At 44.2% G+C, this 26,126-nt stretch overlaps 1 protein-coding gene across 3 annotated transcripts in view; it reads right to left on the bottom strand.

Moving 5' to 3' along the window:
- Nucleotides 1–26,126, bottom strand: part of LOC146855202 (glioma pathogenesis-related protein 1-like) — a 403,498-nt gene that overhangs the window by 223,114 nt on the left and 154,258 nt on the right. For all 3 annotated transcript variants that reach the window (XM_085652852.1, XM_085652850.1, XM_085652851.1), the window contains one exon: nucleotides 21,655–21,743. In XM_085652852.1, coding sequence (XP_085508978.1) covers nucleotides 21,655–21,743 — 89 coding nt within the window. The remainder of the gene's footprint in view (nucleotides 1–21,654; nucleotides 21,744–26,126) is intronic.

Raw genomic sequence — 26,126 nt, 5'->3', positions numbered from 1 at the left:
TCTGCGGATTGTTTCACCCGCTGGCGAAAATCCCCCGCCCGACACAGATACATGTTGAGTTAGCTCATAGATGTTATAGGAGAAGCCTTCAACTCACAAAAGACACGACCCCCTATGCCCCGATACGGCCGCTTATCGGGACACCCAGAGTTAGAGATCCTATAATGGGCATAGCACTGATGCCCTGGACTGAAGCGGGAGTGGAGACGCTAGGAGACTTGTATGAAGATGGCACCCTACTGCCTTTTGCGACGCTAACGGCAGATAATGGATTACCGGCGGCCAATTCTTTTTCTATGCAGCCATCACACGGACGTTGACGCTAGTGTGGGGAGATATGACTAATGAGCAGCCGACACATCAATTATTGCAGTAATTGCATGCAATGGGGGAGGGATTGCATGTGATACACTGGTTAGTACAAGCCCTGCTTATCCGTGTATTGAAACCACTACAGAGACTCCGCACATGTTGGACTGAGGACAGAGGCCGTCCCTGGACTGATAAGGAGTGGGAACGTGTCCTGGCCAGTGCCACACACATACCACGCAATTCACGATTTAAACTTATACAAACCTACATATTGCACAGAGCTTATCTTTCACCAGATAAGATCAATAAATATTTTAACATCAACACTTCCGAATGCCCGAGATGCTGTCTCCTGGGTGCTGACCTGTTACATATGCTATGGTCTTGTCCCCTGCTTTTACCCTATTGGCGCACAATATCAGACACACTTGCAGATTTCACTAGCACTGAAGTACCTACAACATGGGAGGTCTGTGTCCTGGTATTTTACAAACGGACTAAGGCAAACAAAGTAAGCTCCCGATTTTGTGATCTAGACCTCATAACAGCGAAACGACTGATAACTAAGAGGTGGAGACACAAGGACCCGCCAGAGGTACTGCATTGGGTGAAATCCATAGAAGTCTGGGCACAGGAAGAAAGCACCACCCTACACAGGGAAGAAACAGCAGAGTTGCGAAAGTATCCTATTGCACAAGCCTGGGATGATATGCTCAAAACCCTTACACGCTCCAATGCTACATTGCGGGTACCTCCTGTGCAACAGGCGGGAACCAATACCTGACATGTCACTTAGATGTAGAAGACACGCTGTGATCACATGCTACCTCAATCACGGCTGTTGGGCTAAACACAGGCCTCACATTCCTTAAAGTTGATTCATGGCCGTGGCTCTTGCCACGCGATACCCTAGTGTCCATGCAACCTCATAAGTAGCAGCCCACATTCACTACTTACACACTAGCCTAGTCATGACTACACTCAAATGGCACATTGGATACTGGTCACATATTCCTTCAAACATTTAATATCTCTTTTCCTTTGATTCACCCCTTTTTTTTTTCTTCATTAGATGTGGTTAAAAAGTTATAAAAGAAGATATCTAGTAAACGGATATGGCATTTAAATGTATATTTGCTTTTGTTTGCCCATGAAGCATTATATGTTGTAATTTCAATGCTGAGTCAAATATGAACAGCATGCTTCTGTATACATCGATATACTCATGCATTAATGACCACTGTTGGGAAGAGCGGTACTTAATAGACCCACTCTGCCCCTCGTTTGGAGATGACAGTATGTGCGGGCCGTTGGCACCCATGGTACTGTATAAATGCACGAGCACACTTGTGAGAAGGAAATGCTTTGATTTAAATTCACAGTGGCATAGAACAGCTAAGGTTATTATCAATGCGATATGTCTTGATGCTCGAAATTTATATAACAGAAAAGATAAAATGCAATAAAGATATATATATATATTTTTAATGGAGCATCTCTCACAGCGCTCAGCAAATTGTGTTTTGGCCTAAACCCATTCTTGGAAATGGAGTGCCCAAGGTAATCCACCGACGTTACACGGATTTGGAGATTCCCCTGAGAATTTGGTCGTGGGTATCAGCAGTTCGCACATACACCAGGATGTCATCCTGGAAGCACATGGTGTTATCCCCGCCCTTTAGGATTTGGTGCATGATGTTCTGGAAAACCACTGCTGCCAATGCCAGACCAAACGGCATTTATTTGAACATATATGCTCCGTGTGGGGTTATGAATGCAGTGAGTGGTCTAAAGTCAGGGTGGAGCTCTACTTGGCGATAGGCGATGGAGAGATCGATGACGCTAAAGTACTTCACCTGACCCATGAAACAAAGCATTTAGTTTATGTTAGGGAGTGGGTACCTTTCAACCCAGATGCTTTCATTGAGACTCCACAGGTCCACACATAAACTAATCCCTTCTCCGTTTGCCTTGGATGTGACTGCAATGGGTGCCAACCATTCAGACAGGTCAATGGGTTGTATTATCTCCATACTGCAAAACTTGTTCAATTCCTTCTCTAAGGGTTCTCTCATTAGATGTGGCACCAGGCGTGATTTGTGCACAGTGGGTCTAGCATTAGTTTTGGGTTTGAACTTGTGCTGAAAATCATGAAGGAGGCCTAGTTTTCCAACAAATAATTTAGGGCACTCCTCCCATAAGCTGGTCCCAGATTGGATGTCATCTTTCAAGAGCACATTCTGTTGAAATGCCCCCTTCTATTGCACTTCGTACATGTCACACTTTTGGCTGGGAATTGTATATTGTTGGCTAAGTGATTGCTGCTGCCACATCTGAAACATCTAAGTTTCCTTTCGTATAGTTGAGATATGTTATGCAAGCCTTACTTCCCCTTGACTTTGCAAATTTCACTTTCCTCTTCCCTCTCTTGTACACTAGCTACTAGATCTGTAGGAGAATTCATCTCTTTGATGCACTTGGCAGTGTAAGTAAGTAGTAATTGAACTTTATTCGGTATGTAGTAACAATATCATAAAAGTACATACACTTAGATATAAAAAATCATGTTAAAACAAGTAAAATTTCATTTAAGTCATAAAAAAGGTAATATCAATAAAAGTACGAATACAGGGTTAGAACATCAAGACATGTATCGTCTTAAACCTGCATTGATATCCGCAGCCTCAACGACATTTTCAGATAAGATGAAATGGCTGCCAGAATTAAGGCCGATTCCAGGGTTTTTAGTTTTTGGTAAGCCATTTTACATGACCGTAATCCCCATGACTTAAGCAGCGGTTTCAGGAAAATAGCTCTTGGGTGTTGATAAAATCTACAGAATAAAATACTATGAATATTAGATTGAGTTGAAAGATCATCACATGGGCACTTCAGTAAGTCACTGGACCAGCAATTTAAGTTAGGAAAAGTTAGAAGTCTAAAAAAGGTGTTGGTACGAAAACGGGTCAGGAGCATGCGCGTGTACGGCGATGGTTCTAAGAGTAAATATTGCTGTGTGCCACTCATGGAGATTGAATTTTGGTAGTCCGCAATAGAACTCTTCTGATTTTCTAGAAACAATCGTTTGCAGCTCCAATAATTTAGAACAAGGCGCTTTAACATGGCTTTTGGTATATTAGCTAAGGTTAAAGGCTCAGTAAAAAATTCAGGGTGCCCTATGTCAATAGACAAACTCTTGACATAGTTCAACCATTTAATGTTCTTGACCTCTTTCAGTTTTAGACAGTCTATAATAATTTCCCTATTAAAAAGGTGTCTCTTCGTTGGCCCAGACTTTATGCCATAACATGAGGGGGGAGGAATTAATCGTGTCCATAATATACGTGAGGCCCAATTCAGTATGCACCATATAAGTAGAGGTGCCGGGGGGGGGACAGCCAAAAGATAACATAAGAAAGCGTTCTCAAGACGTTGAATTTGGTCAACAGATTCAATCCCCCAAATCCCAGATCCATAGGTGCCGGTTGAGATACACTTCGCCCGATAGATCTGAAGTAGAGGGTTTATTGGTCGACCCCCCAGTTTTTTAGAAAAATTGGTCAAGGCTCCTATGGCTTTAGACAGTGCTGAGCCTTTGGCTTGAACCGCAGCTCGCCAGGTACCCCTCTTGTTAAAAGTAATGCCCAGGTAAGGAAAGTTTGTATGTATGTATGGATGTGCAGTCTTATATAGCGCTCAAATTACCCTTGGGCATCTCGGCGCTTGCATTGGGAACCCGTCCTGGTTTTTCCCTGTGAGATAACCCGTACTGAGCATCCCCAAGGTGAAAGCCAGGCATCCCGCCACGGGGGGGCCGTTGTGGAGATTAAGCAAGCTTGTTGCCCAGAGCTGCATAGTGTGAACTCGTGCTTAGAGTAGGCACCGAAGCGAGAATTATCAAGTCCGTGGACAATTGGGCTCCAGACCCTGCCGCGTCAGGAATCGAACCCTGGTCCCGGGTCTGACCTCTGCTTCAGGGTATGCCTCCTCTAACCAGTGAGCTACACTTCTCCACCAGAAAGTTATCAATATTATCCAGTTTGTTACCATTCAGGAAAATAGAGCATGGTTTTTTTCCAATCCCTAGGCCGCAGGACATAGTATATGTTTTAGAAGTGTTAACATTTAGTCCTTTCCTTGACATAAAATCAGTAAAATCATTAACTGCCCTTTGTAGGCCAATAGGTGTCTGGGACATAATTGCGGCATCGTCCGCGTAGAGGAGAATAGGTATAGGTTTACCATTTATTGTAGGATAGTCGTGTGTTCCACTGACTTGGCAATAGCCACTGCCTCCCTGAGGGTGGGGTTCTTGGCTAACAGTTTTTCCTGTATGCGCGTGTTGTTCATGCAATGTACTAGCTGGTCCCTTATCAGAGAATCTGTGAGGTTACCAAAATTGCACAATTTGCTAAGACCCCTTAATGCTGCAATGTAATTAGTTACTGTCTCTGGGTTCCACCGCAATCTACAGAGGAATCTGTGGCATTCTAACACCACGTTGATTTAGTCACCAAAATGCGTCTCCAATTTGAGCATGGTACTGGCAAATATACCCATGGCTTCTACTGCTCCTTCTCCTTCATTCCCAGGTTCAGGCAATGTTTCATACATTTTCCCCCCATATACCCCCAAAATGTGTAGAAGGATATGCTGTTTCCGCAATGGGGAGAGACATTCCCCCCCCAATGGCAATTAAGTACGATTCAAACAGTTTTACCCAATCCTTCCTGTAAATCTCAAGCTCTCTATTCTCATTTTGGAACGATGGGGGTTGACTCATGCTCGCCGCAGCCATTATCGTGCAGTAGAACGTGAAGAAAAGGCACTGACCAGGATCCTTAAAAGTGGCAAAGAAGAGTGTGAGAAGTCTGCGGAGACAGCTCAAAAGTAAGAAAATGTATACCCCAGGATTCACTTAGGTCCTCCCAGAGCACAGAACCAGCGCAGCTAATTCCTCCCTCTCAATGAATCCAAGGACAAAGCAGACAGACGTTCGCAGGTTGACATGCACAGGCAGACTATGGTACGCCTGAGGCTACTGACATCAAAACTTGCTCTTCCTTCGGTGAAGGTAAAGAACTCCCAGAGCCTAAAGCTTATGTGCACAAAATGAAGTCTCACCTCTTGCTGGCAGGGGGTCCTGTTTGGTGGAGCTATTTCACACGGGGCTGGCAAAGTACTTCCCACGAACCCGGAGCGTGTAACACAGTGGTTGAGCCTGAGGGTGAGAGAACCTCACACCACCCAATAACACGCTGTAAAGTAGCTGCAGGAGCTGCAAGGCCAAACACTCTGACCAGAGTGGATTGGCACACCCGCCAGGTTCTCTCACATAACGGCAAACTCCACTGAGGAAAACGCCCCCCTCACCGCTAGGCTTTGTCAGGATGCAGCTCCTCTTTACACATGCGCATCCAAGGGAAAGGTCACGGGGTGCGCACGTCAGGAGAGAAAGTCTGCGTCAATAACCCAGCAGGAACCTCTCCGCTGACAGGAAGCAGGAAGAGTGCTTAAAGCGGATGTTGGAACTCCCTGAAACTATCTTCGCTGAGGTGAATTTTTTTTGTCAGGCACCTGGAAATCTGAAGGTACACCGACAGGATAACTTGCTGTGGCTGGAGCGAAGAAATATGTTGTCGGCAGCCCACATAACTCATACGGTAACTTAGAAGAAATGTGGCTCTGGTGTCGTGCACATGAAGGTTCAAAAGCACAGCCGGGAAATGCTAGCAGCATAATAGGAATGCAGTATCGCTGACGGCTGGCTGTGGAACTTCTCAAGAACGATTCCCTGAAGGGGAGAATCCTGTCAGGCACAGGTTCTCCACAACAGCCCTGGAGCGGAGAAGCTCTCAGCAATGTTTACAGGAGCAGGTGCATAGGTTGCTCCCTTGAGAGGACCACACGCAAGCTTCGGTGACAGTTGAGTTGTGGGAGCAACAGACTTGGTCAAACGTGATAAATGAAAGGGAAGTCCTCATTCGCACCGCTGACAGATGACAGACAGGAGCACCCAAACACCAGCTGCACCACCAAGTTCTAAGCATTCAATCCCACAGTGCAGGTGGGGAGAACACACAAGGGGGAGATGGCCAAACTGCCCGCTATGCAGTAATCGTCGCCAGTGTTGAAAGTAATCACCAAAGGACGAGGTAAGTTCTCAGTAACTTCTTTATTAGCCATTCACTCTCCAGATAACTTCTAGTGCATCACCAGCATTCTAAAGCAGGCTCCCAAAGGAGAGTCCACTGGGGAAACAGGGAAGGGGTGGACAGGGTTAAACCAATGGGGTAGGGAGAGAGAAAGAGAGATTATAGCATTTGAACATTGTGCTCTAGAATGATATGGGTTCCTCACACAGGTACGTAAACTCAGGGTAGGCCGGCATGGTGAACTATGGCAGAGCCAGCAAGGGGGAATTGGGGGAACTGGGTCAAAGAGAATGCTGAACAGCTTTGGTTCCCAGAAAAATGCTCCCTGAGAAGAGAGAACTGTGGGAGAAGAAATATGCGGCTTCTTCCTTTTTATGTATTTTTTATGTTTCTGATATGATGATTTTGATGATGCCAAAGAATGGGTCTTGGATATTGACCTACACTGGTGTCCGGGTCGGTGGTCTTCTCAGGCTTGTGTCAAACATCTTGGTCTCCCTTTCTTTTATTGTATTGGGATACATGCTGAGGCAAGGATCACATTATGTCACACGATGTGGACCATACCGGAAATTTATATTGTGGGGGCACTTAAAAAATGCCAATGTAAATCTGTTATCCCCAGGAACTCTCCTGCGCCCCAGCTGAATTATAGCTGCTGAGTTTCCCTCCACTTTCAGCTGCTTCTGTAGCGAATTCCTATCTGCCCGGTATAACAGTGGGCATGCAAATCTCTCACAGACTCTGCCCTTTCACAACCCAGCTTCCAGACCAGTAGTGTAATGGCATTTAAAATGGTCAGCAAGTCTATGCTATTTCGATAGTCCCTGTCTGAGCCAGTCCCTCCTCATCGAATATCATCCACACCCAGCTACATCTTGATAGGCCATGCCAATAGTTTACCAACTTTCTTTTCAACTTTATATAAGCTCTTCTCAGAGGCTATCTGCTGCTTCTTAGCCTCGTAGTGGAAAGAGAGTGAACATTTTCTTTAATTTCAACAGTTTCCTAATTACAGGGTAACTGCTGTCTATGAATCAGAATTCCACCACAATCAATGCTTCCGCCTTTTTAATGACCCTTTCATCTCATGCTTCTTTCCTGTCACACTGGCGATGGCCTCTACATTCACAACCATCTTGTTCACCTCACCTATGATTATGTTTGATTACAGCAATCCCAAATGGTCTATAAAATATTTGATAAGGGTGTCCCTCAATTTTTTAAGGATCTTGTCACTCCACAACAGTGATCCAATTGTCGCAGCCCTCATGAACAGGGACTGCAAAGGTTAGGTGTATTATTGTCTGTCAGATCTGCCATCTTTCTGTCATTCATAGGTGTCTTGTTCATCGTCGCTAGTCTCCACCTCACGTATGTCTACTACAGCCAACCCTTTCCCATTGCCTCAGGTTTCCGTCTATCTTTGCATCATTGAGTCATTAGTGTGACCAATTCTACCTTAGCCCTTCAACCATTCCCAGGCCTGATCAGTTTGGCTGGATAAATCATCTTGTATTTCACCTCCTGTTTCCTTACACTGTCAAACAGCTTGCACTTTCAAGACAATTCTTCTAACAACCTCTGCTGCCACTCCAGTAAGAAGATTTATCAATGATTCCTTAACTACCAAAACATTTCCTGAAGAACTCAAAAACTCATACATATGCACATTACTGAAGAAAACAAACTTGGACCCACTGAAACCTGACAACTTCAGACCCATTACAAATGGACCTTTCCTGGGCAAACTTATATAAAGAGAAGCTTTCACCCAGATTTCACAATTCATTGAAGACAATACCATACTCTCAAACTTCCAAAACCCGATTCCATCCAGGAAGAGGCACAGAATCTACCCGCCTTGCCATCTGGGATGACCTGAAGAACACAGTTGACTGCAACAGGGTTGCTGCGCTACTTCTCTTGGATCTTTCGGCTGCCTTTGACACGGATGACCATAACACACGGATACCAAAACTCTACGAAGCCAGCATAGAGGGAACTGCTCTAGACTGGATTGCATCTTACCTTTGCAACAGAATTAATGTCATCCTTACTCCACCTTTCTCATCCAAACCATACTCCACAAAGCAGGGGTCCCTCAAGGCTCAATTATATTGCCCATACATTCCAACATCTACATGAAGTCATTACCCGTACTGATCAATCAATTTCACCTCACTTGCTATAACTATGCAGATGACAAGCAAATACTCCTTCTAGTGGAATGCTCCAAAGACATTGGAAACTAACCAATTTTCAGTTGCCTCAGAGCCGTGGGTCAATGGATGATGTGGAGCCATCTCAAATTGAATGCTTCAAAGACAGAAATAATCACGTCTGGCGATTGGAAACAGTATGACTCGCCCGCCGCCTGGCCTGATGAACTGGGATCACTGCCTAAAGTATCGAATGAAGTAAGAAACCTCGGAATGACCATGGACTCCAAGCTATCGATGAATGCCCAAGTGGATGAACTAGCAAGATCAAGCTTTGTTACTATAAAAGCTCAGCAACAAATCTTCTCCCATTTAGGATTTCCACACAAGGTCCAAGCTACCATCTCCCTTATTCTGTTAAAACTCAATTACGCCAATAACCTCTACCACAGATCACCTTTAACGACCATGAAAAGACTACAGTGGATTCAGAACTCGGCTGCCAGACTACTCCTACATATCAAACTGTGAGACCCCATCTCCCCTGCCTTGAAATCCTTCATTGGTTACCGGTTGCCAGAAAATCCACATTCAAGCTGCTTTGTATCACCCACAAAGCTATACATGGAACGGGACCGCTCTTCATCAGTAATAAAATCACCGAACACATTCAACAAAGGAACCTCCTCTCTAGAGTGGCACCTCACTTCAAAATCCCAAGATACAAGAAAGAAAAAAATGGATGGCACATCCTTCTCTGTTCAAGCAGCCCAACTATGGAACTCTTACCCCCAAACATAAGATCCATTGACAACCACCTTATCTTCAAAAAACTAAAATTGGCTTTTCCCCACATAGGCACCATACGCAAACAGAAATATACAGCATATCCATATGTATAGAAGCATTTATTTGTACTATATATATGTACCTATATATGTGTCTTGCTTTGTGTAAACGTGTAGAATGCTTATGTTTTAATAAAATAAAATTAATTTTTAAGTACAACAACACTTGAAAGCCCAAATGTATTAATGCATCTGTAATCTACATATACTTACTTACTTTATGCATCTATATACCTTCCATAAACTTGGATCTATATATTTATTACTTTTCTGTTAATTCAGCATATCCAATGCACTTCCCTATTTCTCACCCTATACCTCTCTCAATGTATCCTCTACCTCAACTCTCTGACTCATCTCAAACCTCTTTCTAGTACTCTTTTCAATGCACTACCTCATTTCTCACCCTATACCTCTAACAATATCTTTAATCTACATACACTTACTTCCCTTAGGCATCTATGTATTTATTACTTTTCTTCTAATTCAGCAAATCCAATGCACTACTTTATTTCTCACCCTATACCTCTCTCAATATATCCTTTACCTCCACTCTCTCATTCATCCCAAACCCCATACCATGACTATGATCCCCAAAATAACCCTTTATAGACTCTTCCCTACTCTAACCCTCCTTGCATCATCTCATACCTCTTTTACTATACCGATCCCCCAAAACAAGCCTTTCCAAATCCTTCCCCCTGACTCTTCCCCTCTGCATCCCTTTTACTCATCCCTCCTACTGCTATGACCTCCAAAACAAAAACAACAACATTTGAAATCCTTACCTCTTCTTTCTCTCCACTACCCTTTTCAATCCAAATAACAGAACAACATGTCCACTCATATTTCACTATACTAATCCTTTATAGGTTCCAGAGTACCCTGCTACTCGCCGAAAAAGTGCTTCAACACCTCATCAGGGGTAGCAAGCGCTATATAAATGCAAACCTTTTTCCTCTGCTACCCTTCTCAATCCAAATAACTGACTAACATATCCACCACTCAAATTACTTTCATATTTTACTATATGAACTCACCTTCCCACTAAACCTTTATGGGTTCCAAAGTATCGTGCTACTTGCCCAAAAAACGCTTCAAAACCCCATCAGGGGTAGCAAGCACTATATAAATGCAAACATTTTTTTCCCTCTTCTGTCCCTCCGCTAACCTTCTCAATACAAATAACTTACTAATATCCACCACTCAAACTACTTTCATATTTCACTATACTAATTCAACACGAATCCTTTATGGGTTGCGGAGTAGCGTGCTACTCGCCGAAAAAGTGCTTTAACATACCACCAGGGGTAACGAGCGCTATATAAATCCAAACATTTTTCCCTCTTCTATCCCTCCGCTATCCTCCTGAATCCACAAAACTGACTAACATATCCACCACTCAAATTACTTTCATATTTCAAAATACTAATTCAACACTAATCCTTTATGGGTTCCGGAGTAGAGTGCTACTTGTTGAAAAAGAACTTTGAGGCCTCATCAGGGGCAGTAAGTGCTATATAAATGCATTTGTAATACAATACAATACACTGGGCCTCCATCGCCTGAATGAAGTCTGAAAGGAGCAGAAGCCCTTTGCATTTTCAAAAGACAGACGTCCCTTAAGTCTAGTAGCCTGTAGAAAAGCAGCCCAGTCCCAGAAGTTGAAGTTTGAAGCTATTATTTTCCTGAAAACCTCCCAGCCTTATAGAGGGTACTTGAGCCTGGTGGGCTTCCTCCATTGAAAAGAGATTAGAACAGAGGTCATCAATCTGTGGTGCGCGACCCCCAGAGGGGCCATGGAGTCCTGGGAAGGGGGTCACACATTTCCAGGCCTCACTTCTGCCTGGGATCTAAAACATGTGGTCTTCCTTCTGAAAACCATGATGCTTCATTCCGGTCGTAAACATGCTTCAGCTGAAGTTAATTGAGTCTCCTGTGCTGTTAAAGGAAGAGGCTGGGCAGACAGGTAAAACAATACTTTATGCCTGGGTGCCTGAATAAACTGCAATTGTGCATTATGAGTTAACCTGCAAATGTAAAGGGCAATTGAGAGCGGTTATGGCTTTAATTGCTTTGTGATGGCAAAGATTTGGGGGAAGATTTACTAAAATTTTGCGCCATCTTTGTGTCACAAAAATGATGCAAATTGGTGCAAAATCTTTGTTTCCCTATTTACTTTCCAGCGCTAAACTTGTTGAGTGCTGAAAATAACAGAAAAGTAATGCAAAGCAGTGCACAGCGCTGCTTCGCATTACTTTGCGCCATGGGGGCGTATCAAGGGTGGAGCATGGGGGTTCCCATGAAACCACCCAAAGTTTCTCACCCTAAACCCAATTTACTAAAAAAAAGTAGATTAGGTTTAGCGTTAGAAAACTGTGCCCTTTTCAAGTAGGCACACGTAAGGAGAAATGCTTTCATTTCTCGTACCTTTTCCGACGTTGCATGCTTGCTGCACTGTGGAGCACGCATACAAAGTGGGGAAAACTTTACATTGTGTCTGGGCATTGTATTTTGTACAGGAAGGGTACCTGTACAAAATCTATGCTAGACTAATGCACACACCCTTGGGCTATGGCGCTAAGGTGTGTGCTTGCCGCACAACAGCTGTAATCAGCGGCGGTACAACGGAAAGGGGAGGAGAGAGCCATATCTCTGAAGATATGGTGCTCTTCTGCCCCTCCCTCCCGCACAATGCAGTGCACTCTCGCAGGGGGCTGCGCTGCATGAATCTTTTGTAAATCTCCCCCTTGACTTTGTTTTGAGAGGGGGTAGGACGAGTTAACAACTGGGCTGTGAAGTGCATGCTTTTAATCGTAATTTACATAGCACTTAGTACCCCTGAGGAGGTGTTGAAGAAAATAAATGCATTACTTATGGTCCGGTATTACTAAAATCTACATTTTGGAATCTCCATTTTATCCTAAAACTATTTTCACACTTTGTAGAAGTCTATCTTATAATGTGCGTAATGCAAGAATCAAATAATAACTTGCACATTCACAGTGCATTCTGCCACAGGCTGTGACCTCGTAGCACTAAAAATACACAAGTCACTATTATCCACTGCACTAACCAAATTTAATTCTGTGGCTCTCTGGTTACACACAGACCTCTGCAGTGCATTAACTAATAAAGGTTTCATAACGTATTACAGTGCATTTCCCACTGACTAACAACTTTTTAAAATGTATTTTTATTTAAGCTACCCATTATTTTCTATGTAGCTACCTGATGGTGAAAGACCTAAACAGCAAACAAAATATTTTGGGGCTCATTAACCCCTTCGCTGCGGCGGACATTCCGCCGCAGCGCTGGGGGGTGCGGGGGGGCAGCGCGGTGGCGCTGTGCTCATGACGGAGCCGCTCCGTCATGAGCCACGGTTGGGCTGTGCTCATGACGGAACGGTTCCGTCATGACTCCGCCCAGTTGTGTTGTCCCCCCGCACAGGCGGGGAAACAGCGCCGCGTAGGCGGAGCGGCCGCCAATGGGCGCGTCATGACGGAACCGTTCCGTCATGAGCACAACGCAACTGTGGCTCATGACGGAGCGGCTCCGTCATGAGCGGGGAAGGGGTTAATGAGAAGCTTATGCCGTTGGAGAATCACTTTTTTTTAAGCTCCGGCGGCACAAGTGTCTCAATCATATCTATGAGGCGACGCAAAGTCACCCTGCATGACTTTGCACGGCCTCATAGATATGGAGTAAGACAAAGAAGCGTAAGTCGCTGCGTTGCCTTATTCTGTGGCAAATAGGCGTTCCATGGGCATTGTCGTGGGTGTTCCCATGCAATACCCATGGATTTTAACGCTGCCCCAGAATTACAAAAACATGTAAACAAGGGGCAGCGCCAAAACCTTATTCCTCCCCACAGCAGGCGTAATGAGAAGAAATGTTTTCATTTCTTCTTGTTTTTTCATCTTTCCATGTGTGTTACATTCTGCTGCTCACACAAAAAGAGGAAATATATCTCTGGATTGTTTTTGTACTGAAAGGGGCCTCTTCCTGCACAAAAACAATCCCGCCCACATTGGCGCTAGGCAGGGATGTGCGCCAACACAGGAATGAAAAGACAGGAATGCACCATATTTCATAAATAAGGTGCATTCCTGCCCTTTCACATTGGCATAGGCCAGACCAGGAAGACAACTTGCGGTGCTGCCTTTCATCAATTCCTCATAAATGATGCCCTTTGTTTTAGCCACACCTTTGACTATGCTTCCTGACCATTGGTTTGATAAATACTGTTTCACATTATATTTCCCCACTGTAAAAATTATTTGCTATAGGAATTGGGTGCGTTTATGGTTGTCGATAGGTGTCAATGATGAGGAGCACCAAGTTCTAGAACTTTTTGTCAGGAGGGGGGGGCTTCAGCTTTAAAAAAATCTTGAAAGGGTGTCTCAGCATAAAAAAGTTTGAAGACCTCTGGGTTAGAAGGATCCTTTGCTTGGAGGGTGTTCAGAATAAAGGATGTAACACATAGCTTGTCCCATGATCCTTCCGATCTTTCAGGCGGTCCTACAGCTGTGTATTTCGGCAGGAGTGTCCCTCTGACCTCAGCATCTGCTGCAAGCCATCTGGTGTCATCCTAATGTCTGGTGTCCTCCTAAAGTTGCTTAAACTCTTCTGGTATTTTATTAATGGTGTAAGAGTGCTCCATTGTTGCTTTCTCCAGTTCCACCCTCCCAGCGACCTTGTCTGAGATCTGCTCTAACAAGGGTAATGCCCAATACACCAGAGTAAATTTTGCATTCTAGAGTTCTTCTGGACTAAAGCTGTGTTAGACTTGTTCCTTATCTGAAGACATTTCAGGGGCTTTAAAGGAGTGAGGGAAGGGTTCATGTGAAACATACTATTAGATTACTGTAGCAAGAAAACAGACTAATCTCTTGATATGAAGGCAGGATGCTCCACACACAGCAGGCCTACCAAAAGCTCATTAGGGCAGTGTGAATATAGTGCTCAATTGTGCCACACTACATGCACAGCTGATGTTCAGAGACATGCATGTGGCTCTGGGTTATTTGCCCTTATTCCACCAGCCTTATTTTCATGGTGCCTGGGAAATGGATCCAACGCTTCAGTGCTTCGCGTGTGAAAGAGAATATTCCTTCTCACTGTGCCACTCATGGTAGATCTAGACATTGCCTCATGGGATGTCCTTTGTGCTCTTCATGGATGGCTCCCCTCCACAGCCAACCACTCGCTTCCTGCCTTTCTCTCTCTGTCTCCCCCTGTACACTCATTCAATCAGGTGCAGGGATCATTGCTTCCTCTGGGCCAGCATCCAAGTTGGCTGGTGTATGTCACTGCTCCCCTGATGCAACCAAGCTCTCCACAATGAAGAGCCACATTACAGTATTCTGTGGGCATAGAACCAACCTTTTTGGTATCGGACGGCATTGGGTTGATTCCTACACAAGTCACTCTGTCACCAAACGTAAATGGGCCCTCCTTCAGGAGATCTTATCAGAATGTCAGTTGGCTTGATAGAGAGCTCAGAATTAGGCATTCATCTTCAATGGCGGTTGGTGACATAAATACGGTGGCGAGCTACTTTCATTAAAACACACATACATTAAAGAATTACCTTAAAACTCATTAAAATAGAGATTTAAGAAAGAAAAAATAAAAGTTACATACCTTATCCTGCAGCACGTCATTGAAGCTCTCCAGTCCCTGGCTCCTCCAAGCACAAAGTGACATCACACAGCCAGCTACCTACTCTAATCCAGACACTGCTCTCATGCTGTGAAGCAGCATGAGTGAAGCATTTGGATTGGCTGGAACAGACTGCCTCAGTGCTTCAAAAGGCACTGTAGTCCTGTTTCTACTCTCCAGCCCAGCTGTCTAAGATGGCTGGGTTGGAGAGTTTCGAATTGCGCATGTCAGGCTGGGTAAGCTACATGGTTACTTCAAACCGAAGTGGCCTCTCCTCACAGCTGCCAATCAGCAGCAATAATGCACTGGCTCTGCCCCCACACTTCCATTCAGCGGAGGGTAAAAAATAAAATGGTAATAAAAACATTTATTGCCATTTTATTTTTCACTCTTTCTGCAGCAGTGTGTGTGTGTGGGGGGGGGGGCCCTATGTAGGAACCATTGCTGTGGTGCTTGCTAGGCCACGCTCCTGCGCATTCTCTTTTTGAGTACACTTTCATGCATATTCAGTAAGGCCATCAATCGTACTGGAGGAACCCTCTTTATGTAAGTATTTTTGCAGGTGTTTGGGTTGTGTGTGGTTAATGCAGTGTTTGTACAAAGTTAACTCTGGAAACGATACATATAAACAAATCTTTAAGCAAAGTTAGGCCAATCTATGAATATTTTTCGGCTGTTTTTTTGTGTACGGGTAGTGAGTTACCAGTCTACTGCTTGGGGAGTACATCATGCTTTTTACAAATGCATCACAACCGAGGTATGTGTTTTCTGATGCAAATGGCAGCGTACATGTTTGATATTTATAGGCAGGAAACTGGCCCAACATATACTGCTCATGTTCGTTTCATTTGTGTGCTTCTAGGATCTATGTTGGTGTGATACACGATCGTGCCCTTGATTTGGGTGTGCTTTGTGAACCACTATATGGTTTCAGCGCAGTGTTGTGCACATGGTGGTGAGGGGGATGTGTCTAGTGTGTGCTGTCTAAGTCTGACCATTTGTTGGTGTGATTGTAATGATGTTGTGTAGTTACTGTAGGTTGTAGAATGTCATAGGATATCTCATGAAAGGGCAAATATTGATTATAGCTGATGTTCTGATCATGCATCATAAGGGCTGCCTTTAGTGTATTGATTGCAGGTTATGTGTGGGTTTTAAGTTACGACAGTGATAGTAATTGGAGAAAAACTAGCTATTCTCCAAAACCATAATTGCTTTTAGTGTGAAGGAAGGTGGGTTGTACTTTCTCTTGGTGAGTGGTCAGCCCTGGTTGTTTTGTAGGAAAACAGCACAAAGAGAAAAGGAAACAAGTATTGGTATAGCCAATAGGTTTCGCGGATGGCTTTGCCAATATGTTTTTGTTTAGTTGTATATTAGTAGGTTGCTATTTAGTATGGCTAAAAGCTTTTGGTGTAAAGGGGCATTGAGTGAAGTTTTGTAAGGTTGAGTAGAGTGTAGTGTTATAGAGTGGTGTGTAGTATAGTGGTGTAGAGTTGAGTTGAGTGGTATGGTGTTTTATTGAGTGGGGTGTTGTGTAAGGTAGGGAGTATAATATTGTATAGTGGAAGGGCGCAGTGTTGTACAAACTGCAGCTATTAACGTGAGCCATGTCGCAAAGACTGACCACATCCTGCTTTAAATGAGTTCCGTCGGGGGGGCTCTGCTGAGCAGGGGACTGACTGCCTGGACGGTGTGGGTGACGCGCTGTGAGCTTTGAAGGGAAACCTAGCTTTGAGGGGGAAACTTTTTTTTAAACCTTGGATGCGTGTGACTGGAGGGCATGTCTCGAGGAGATATTTACTTTTTCGGCACGGTGCATGTTCATAAAGAAAAAGATGTTTATTTTTGAGAAATATTAACTTTAATGTATTTGCCAGTATCGTTGACGTTTCTGCCGTTTGACTGGTAACTGAAACAATCCAGATTTAAGCTATGTTGTCACATCCGAATGAACGCTAGAATTTGTCAGTGGTACTACAAGTTGTATGTCAATCTCAAATATATTTTAAATTCCTTCCATTCTCCTTAATTTCAGTTTAAATTAAATACATTGTACTGCTTTTCTAGATTACCTATTGTTATTTTCATCTGAACTTCAATTTCTTCCCTTCTTAGCCTTCTTTCCATTGGCCCCGTCTCTTACATTAACCCCTTTACTGTTAACCTTCCTTGCAGCCAATTGATGCCTGAGCAGAGGGGTGAGTAAATGATTTAACGTATGGATGTATGAGTTAGTGGACGGAGAGTGAGCTGATTGATGAATATGTATTATTGGGAGGTGAAGTGAGTGGGAGGGAGGATGCTTTGTTTTGCTCTTGCCCAGTGCATGTTGAGCGCTTCATTTTGGGCATGTACGTGTTCTTTCAAAATAGTACTTTGGGAGTTGCCTGCCTGCCTCCCAGCGTGTGGAGCATGGTGTCGGGCCATCTCAGTCTGGTATCGTCAGTAATGCACATGGAGCACTGTGTGAAGGTGCTGAAGCAAAGCGCTAGAGGATGCTTCGCTCCTGACCTCAGCCTCTTCTTGCACCACATAGACGGAACCTGCATCAGCTGGGGGAAGCCGGGGGAGCAGGAGTCGCATTGGCATCTCCCAATGCAGCCTCGGCATGTGAAAGGTTGCCTAGCAACCTTTGGCAAGAAAGTGCGGCCCTGCCAGATTCCTGGAAAGCATGGAGGCCAGATTGGAGCTGCTACAGCTGTTGGGCATCATGGGAGAGGTCCGCTGACTTTGCCAGCAGGCATTTCCCGAGCGAGACATGGGCAGAACCACCTGCATCCCAGTCAGCACCACGGCCTTTGCAAGCAGCGCCGGAGGCTCTGCATGGAGCAGGGGGATCAAGGTACCCACCCGCCCCAGTCAACCCCACAAGGTCGGGAGAGGTTTCCGACGTGTTCCTTGGTATTACTCGCAGCTGCACCTCGCGATTGCGTGCGGCTGCCTTGTTATGTGCTTTCTGGCCATAGTGGGCCCGACTAGTCGGGCGAAAGGGAATCCTCCATGAAGTTACCGTTCGGCTCGTTCCCCTGCCGCATTACCATACTTCTGTAGTAGGAATGCAGGTGATATTAATGGAGCAAGGATTCAAGAAAAAAATACTTGCTCGGATCAACCTCTCGTTAACAGACACTAACAAATAGAAATCATAGATAAATGAAAACTAACATATATAACGACATTCATACACGGGGAAAAAGGCATTTTGCTTGCTTAAATAACAAAAAATAATTCGCTACGTGATTAAAATCCCGCTTGAAACCGAAAATCGCTTTGCACATGTGTGAACCTGTCCTGTGCATGTAACCATGTGATTAACCATGTAAGAGGAAAACTCACGCATGCGCAAAAAGTTGCTAACTGTAGGTCTGGAAGTACAGACTGTGAGGCATATGCTTGCCTGGATCCTAAAATAAGGTTTTTGCTACTAACGCTTTGCATAACAAAGAAGAAAATAACACGGGATAGAGTAGAAGGGGGAGGTAAACAGTCATAATGACATATGAGCTGCCTACATATGGACACTGCATGGTGGACTTTCACGGATTACCCCACAAGGTTTGCTGGGGAGGCACTGAATTACTTAGTATATTGTGGAGTCATAGTAAGGATGTTGGTGCAAAGGGACTTGTATGTAGGTATGTTTCGGGCAAGCGTGGGAAGTTGATTGCACTGTATTTGAGTGATTTTCATGCCAATAAACATATTTTCAACAAAAAAAAAAAAAATAATGACATATTGGAGAAATTAATTTCTTTATGATTCTTTTATCGATAGTGAACGTTTTGGACCCGAAATGCTAAGTTGAAAGAAAGATGGCAGGTGAAACGTAATGAAAGTTGAGTCTGCGCAGTGAAGACCTAGGGTGACCCGCTGACCGGGACATTGGTCATCGGCCAAAACCCGAGGATGAGAGCTTGAGAAAAGATCCTCAACTGAAGAAATTATATAAAATTTGTATCTATCTATTGTGTGAGATGTATGGAAACAGGAAGGGTCATGAAAAGTGAATAAATTACGTGGGAAGGGTTTATTAAACAAAGAATTAGTCAAGGATTTTAGGATGGCTCAATGAGGTGATGACATCTCCCCTGCCCTGGCCCAATCGCAGTTCAGGACTCACAGACATTTGCAACCTTTGAGGGTTGGACATGCAAAATGAAAGGGTATAATTTGAGTGACTTAAGGTTATTGAATGTTGAGATGATGAGAGCTGAGCTGCTGCTGAGAAGAATCGTTGATGCTGAGTGAGGAATAGGCGAGAGAACAGACTGGAAAGATTCAATACTGTGAGACAGCCTGATCAGATTGAAGATTTTGCAAAAGAATATCGAAGAGGGAGAGAGTGTAAGAGAGGGATGCGCTCCGGTGCGTCGGGTTTCTAGAAAAGAATAGTAAGTATAATCTTATCCTGCACCTGACCTCAAGTCTTTATCTCCTGACTCTTAATCAGGTGACCTCCATCAATCCTTTTGGCCAGGGATTGTATTTCCTATTTATTCTGGTAACTATCACTCTTCCTTAAATTTCGAATATTTGTTGCAAAGTATAGATTGTGTCTTTTGTCTCTTCATCCATCACTCTTAATGCATTTGAGTTTGTTGAAAGAGTCTGTATTTTGAATGAAATTTGATAAATGAATCTTTCTCTCCCATGAAAGTTGGAGTTTGCTCTGTGAATCTGTACAAATAAGCGTTCATTTTTGATTGAATTATTAAATAAAATATATTGAATCTTACCTGGAGTCTGTGATTATTTTACTATAAAGTTATAGGATAATTAATGAATTTGTTAATATCACCATCAACTACTCAACTAATGGTCCATTGACCAAAAGAAGAGTGTTGATCTGTGAAGATTAGTGAAGCACAGACTAATTCAGATCAAAGAGAAATAAAACTTGACCCACAGCGAAATAGTCAAGAAATCTAAATGTGTTTATGGGCCCATCGTAAGTGATATGTTGATGTGTGGAAAAGTTTATCCTGGACTTTCGCTGAATCAATATGACCACCCAAGGCCCTGATTTTATATTAAAAACAGAGCTTTGGACTATAACATTTCCAGCTGAAAAGCAATATTTCTCTCCATGTGCTCCCATACCTGGCGAGTCACGCAGTTTGGTGCTTATTTTCCCCCCATGTTAAAGAACAGTAGATGTAGAACAGTAGATTTTCAGCACTCAGGCTAATATGCTGCTTAGCTAAACACATAAGGTCCCAAAGGCGAGACCGATTGCATTGCAAATGCTTGTAGCATTATAGCTATAGTCCAGTAAATAGTGTCCCGGCACTGTTAATGTCGAAAAAACATTCTACAACTCTGCATACGACTGTAAATATTGCATTAGGGGTATTTTGAATGTATTTATTTTTAAAGGAAACACAACCCTTCAGTTGATTCTTTACAGGTGCCAACAATCATCATGTTATTCAATCTCTATTGTCTACAGTAACTTCTAATAACATGAAGAAAAAATCAAATATGGCTTAATATCTACAACAACTAACTTGATAACTTGAAAAGTAAGCTCCAGTCTCAATGGGAAGCTTCACATCGGGAGATTTAGGGCAATTTACGCAATCTTTACTGGCAACAAAACAGATTTAAACAGGGTGCAGCAGGGATAGCGCTCCTTTCATCTATGCAAATTTGCACTTTCACCTTTGTAAAAACAACTGGAAACTTTTCAACCTTCTTCCGCCCCTCCAGACTCCTTGTCACTCTTCTCACTTTTTTTTAAAAAGGTGTAAGCGCAGTAGAAGGAGCTTGCATGCTGAAAAGAGCCTACAAGGATTACAAGTACACCTTTAACCTTTGAAGCCATTTGTAGCAACTTTGTCCCCCCTAAACAACAACAATTTAGTGACAGGGAGTCTGGGGTGGGGGTTGAGTAGTTTGTAGCTGGGTTGAGTAAGGAGACAGTAATGTTCCAGTAAATCGAGAAATAGCACAGCTCTGAAGATCTCTATGGTTGTCCTGATCGCCATCTGCGGATGTTGTTGGCACCTAATGAATGTATTCACCCTACTGTTTGCGGCCGTTTATATCATGGCCAAGTTCTCTTTCATTTATTTCAACTTAGCGAATTAAAAACACTGTAGTGTGTAATATATATATATTTTACTGGCACTGTAAATAAAGTCAATGCGTGCACAGAGATCTATATATAAAACCAAGATAAATTGTAACAGTCGGGATTGGAGACCTCACAAAATACAACTTTAACGCCCCAACCCCTCAAAAAAATCTCAAAATAAGATGCAGCCGAATGTGGACTAACCCTATTCGCACCAACGTCTCTGTCCTTGCAGATGATTGATGACTTAGTGAGTGACCGAATGAGAGAGATGGTGTAAATGAACAGGTGCAACCCCAGCTCATTCTGCCTCCAGGATTGCGGGTTCTACACAGTCAACTCAATACAAAACGTTTGAATACAAATATGATCAATTTTAACATTTATACAATTTACTTAGAATGTCTTTGTCCCATAGAGTGAATCATTCACTTAACTGCATAGCTTGTTTGAACATTGATCTCCCGCGGGACATTTACTGCATGGCTCGCCTTCTAGATAAGGTTTGACACCAAGATAATTCCCACTAAAAAAAAAAATAGAACAAATCTCCATTGAGACATTTTCTTGGTTATTACAGTTACATCTGTATGTGGCATAGACATCCTGGCCAATATTACAAGAATGTAAACATTTTAATAAAACTTCCACTAAAAAATCAAATCAACATTTTTTAAAATAATTAAAATCTTTTTTCGCCAGAGTTTGTGCGGTCAGAGAAAACATAGTTGATCTTAAAATTGAAAATGAAGTGCTCTACCAGTATGCCCCAAGCATGTGTGGCAATCTTAGCATTACAACATTAGAAAGTCCTCACAGTTAGCGAAGTACACATTATTATGTTTGGACTAGACATAGCCGAGGAAATTGTTATGACCCTAGATGCCATCATGGCATCCCTCCAATCAGCGTCTTCCTGTGGACCCACCCACTTCTCCCACCTCCCCCGGAGAGACCCAACCGAGTCTGGGGCAGTAATGAAAAGTGTTCAGTAGATATTTGTTAGACCCCCCCCATCTCCCAATGGTGCGCAACATGAGCTTCCCCTCAAGGGGGTTGAATTCCGGTAGGGTGGTACCCGGTTTTATATGGGTATATAGAGCATGGTGCAATTGGAGGTATTTGTGAAATTGGGTTGGAACAGCTTTCATTTTGCCTGAAGGTCTTGGAAGGAGCGCATGTGTGATCCACACCATACATCTACCAGCAAGGTTATACCTATTGCGTCAGCCAGCCGTCTACCGTGCCACAGTGGGATTTGTTGTGTCAATGTGGATACCCAGCCTGTGTAAGTCAGCACTGCCCTCCACCCAAGGAACATCATATATGTCACTTCTGGCGTGGTGATGGGGATCGCGGCCCCATATAACATAGCCATCAAGGATGGAAAGCCCATAGCAGCGAGTTCCACCCTATATGTCGGGTGTCATCGTGCCCCCAACAACCAGTTGTTTATAACAATTAGCTAGGTTGCTAAATAATAAAAGTATAGGTTCATAATGCCAAAACACCAATCAAACGTACCATGCTGACTTTCGGTATAATGCCAATTTGGGTCTTTTGCTATGCCACAAAAACTGTGTGGCAAGGGAGTCCATCTCCCAGAACCAGTGTTGATGTATCATAAGTGGACATTTTGGAGAGGATATACAAAATGCAGAAAGACCATCATTTTGTAGAGGGCTACCCTGCCCATGACATTCAGGGGGAGGGATATATATATTTTTTTGGTAAGTTTTGAATTTCCGGGTCAAAGATGTCATGTCGAGGGTCCTTTTGAGGGCCGAATGGATTGTATACCTAAATATCAGAAACAGCCTCCGTATAGGGATGGCAGCTTGACAACTCACAGTGTCCCGAGGGGGTGACAATTGCACCAAGATGGACTTGGCAGGGTTAACATTCAAGCTCAGGCTTCAGCAGAAAGCTGGAGAATTTGAAGACAGTGGGGGCCACTCTGTGCAGGGTCAGACAGGTATAGGAAGAAATCATCCACATAAAGAGCTATTCGATCTTCATGGTCCGTGTCCCATGTCCAACGGCGAATCTGAGCATTGCATCTGATGAGACGAGCTACCTGCTTGATTGCTAGCAAAAAAAGAAGCGGGGTCAGCCTTGTCTGGCCCCTCTTCTTATCCAAAAAATGTCAGAAAGCTTCCTATTTACCTAGTCCTGCGCTGTTGAGTTGGAGTAGAGTATTCGGCCTAGTTTTAGATACCGGGATCTGATCCCTGCTCTTCTCATAACCTGGGTGAGGTAACCCCGGTCCACAGTATCAAAAGCTTTCTCAAAATCCATGAGACGCAATGCTAGTAGGGGGGACAGCAAATGTCGATATGCCAGGGCCACATGTACCCTCCGCAGGCAATTGTGAAAACTCCTCTGTGGCATGAAAACACATTGGTCCGTGTGGACAAGGGTCTTGTTTTAATCACATGGGCAAAAAGGAACCTATGATTTTGAGTTCTCTGTTGAAAAGCAAAATTAGATGAACTCTGCGCGGGATACCGATGGGTGTTGGGTCTTAAGATTCACCACTATAGTGGCTTGGTCGATTTCCTCTGGTGAAGGAGCCAGTTTCCAATGCCTCCGCGTATAATTTTAATAGACACCGAGCCATTATATCTTTGTATTTGCCATAAAATTCTGTGGAGTAACTGCACAGGCAACGAGTTTTCCCGGATGCCATTTTTGCAATGGGCATGTTATTTCTTTGATTGTGACGGGCTCATCTAGTTCTCCCTGATCCTCTGGCGTAAGTTGTGGAAGGGACATTTCTGCTAGCAGTGGAGAGGCCGCCTCAACTGAGGGCCGTGGCACTGCTGCGTGCAATTGCCTATAAAAGCTGGCAAATGTCTGGTTATAGCCCGAGAAGTTTGATGTGTTTTACCTTGGCTATCTATGATTTCGGGGATGACCCTACTCGCCAGTGATCGTGATGCGAACCAGTACAGGAGCTTGCCGTTTTTGACATCCCAGCCATTAACTAAGGCCGTTGTTGCTTGCCAGATTTGTTTTGCTGCCTCGAGGTACACAGTACGTATTTCTTCTTGGATCAACTCTAGACGGTGGTTAGTATCTCCACTGGGTGTAAGGAGAGGTCTAGTCTCCAGCCGGAGAGCTTCTGGTTCAAGCTGTGTGACAGTGGTGTGCTGCCTTTTCCTGGCGCCTCACCAATGCTTTAGAATTAGAATTAGAATAGGATTTATAGTGCGCGTAGCTACCCGGGATCGTCCCAGCGCTGATACTCGACCTGCCAGATCCAGGAGGGGGGTTGAGGGGGGAATGGCCAGAATGTCAAGATACAGAAGAGAGAAAGTTTTAGGGGAATAACCAGGTTTTCAGTCGCTTACGAAAGGACAACAGGTCAGTGTCTGTTCGAATGGAGAGGGGAAGGGCGTTCCATAGCTTAGGGGCATTAAATGCGAAGAGACGACCTCCTGAGCGTGCTCTTCTTATTCTAGGGACGCTGGCCAAGGAAAGGGTACTTGACCTCAACTGCCTAGTGGATTGATGGGGTTTGATGAAAGGTCTCAGTATAAGTGGGCCTCTGCCGTGGAGAATTTTGTGGGTGATACAGAGGGTTTTGAAGGTAATTCGTTCCTGTATTGGAAGCCAGTGAAGTGATTTGAGGGCAGGTTTCGCAGAGCATCTGGGTTTTGTCCCGGTGAGGAGCCTGGCGGCTGCATTCTGGACATGTTGCAATTTGTTGATAACTGAGGTAGGGGCACCTAGATACAGGGCGTTTCCGTAGTCCAGTCTTGAGATGATCAGGCCTTGAATTAAAAGCTTTCTGGACTGAAGGGGGATTAGGGGGAAAATTTTCCTCGCAGTCCGCATAAGGCCGAAACAGATGCTGGCGGTATTCCTGGCTTGGACTTTGAAGTTCAGGTCTTGGTCCAACCAAATGCCTAGGCTCTTGATTTCCTTTTTTGGGGTAGGGGGGGTCCCCATACAGGGCGGCCATGAGAGAGAAGTAGGGATTTTGCGTGGATCACCAAGTAATAGGATCTCAGACTTCTCTCCGTTGAGTTTGAGGCGAGAGTCACGCATCCATTTGGATACATTCTGAAGGCAGGAGGCCATGTTCTCCATGCAGTGGGCTGACTGATTTAGGGAGACGACTAGTTGTGTGTCGTCGGCATACATGACTACCTTTATTCCAAAAGGTGACACGATGTCTTGACACGATGTCTTGACATATACACGTTGAAGAGTGTGGGGCTCAGGGAGGAGCCCTGGGGAACCCCACACTGAAGGGGGAGAGCTCTGGAGTGTGAATGTCCGTCAGCCACCTCAAAGGTCCTGTGTTCCAAAAAGGATTTAAACCAGGCCAGTGCGGAGCCGGTGACTCCTGCCCTAGAGAGACGGTGGACAAGAATGGTGTGGTCCACCGTATCGACGGCCGCACTTAAATCCAGGAGGATCACTGCCACTGATCCTCCTGTATCCACGATAGTTCTTGCTTCTTCGATCACAGCTAGAAGGGCGGTGTCGGTGCCCTGCCCTGGTCTGAACCCTGTCTGGGAGTGACAAAGGAGATTATTGGACTCTAGGAAGGTGGAGAGTTGCTGGTTCACAATTTTTTCAGCCACCTTGCTGATTCCTGGGAGGAGAGAAATTGGCCTGAAATTCGCCGGATCAGAGAAGTCGAGGTGGGGTTTCTTCAGAAGGGCACGGACTATAGCTCTTTTCCAGTTAGTAGGGACGATACCTTGGGTAAGGGAGGCATTAATTAGTTTGGTGAGTAAAGGGGATATCATAGGGGCAACCAATTTTAGTTTGTTCATGGGGGCTGGATCTGTAGGGGCTCCGCTCTTTACTGAATTTAGGGTAGTAAGTAATGTCTCTGTGGATACTGGAGAAAAGGCGTCAAGGTGAGGGGCGTCAGGGCAAGTGGGAAGGTGTA

Source organism: Triturus cristatus, chromosome 4_1 (assembly GCF_964204655.1).
Source record: "Triturus cristatus chromosome 4_1, aTriCri1.1, whole genome shotgun sequence".
Lineage (NCBI taxonomy): Eukaryota > Metazoa > Chordata > Amphibia > Caudata > Salamandridae > Triturus > Triturus cristatus.
The sequence above is the reverse complement of the archived record's forward strand: the minus strand, read 5'-3'. Positions and strand labels throughout refer to the sequence as shown.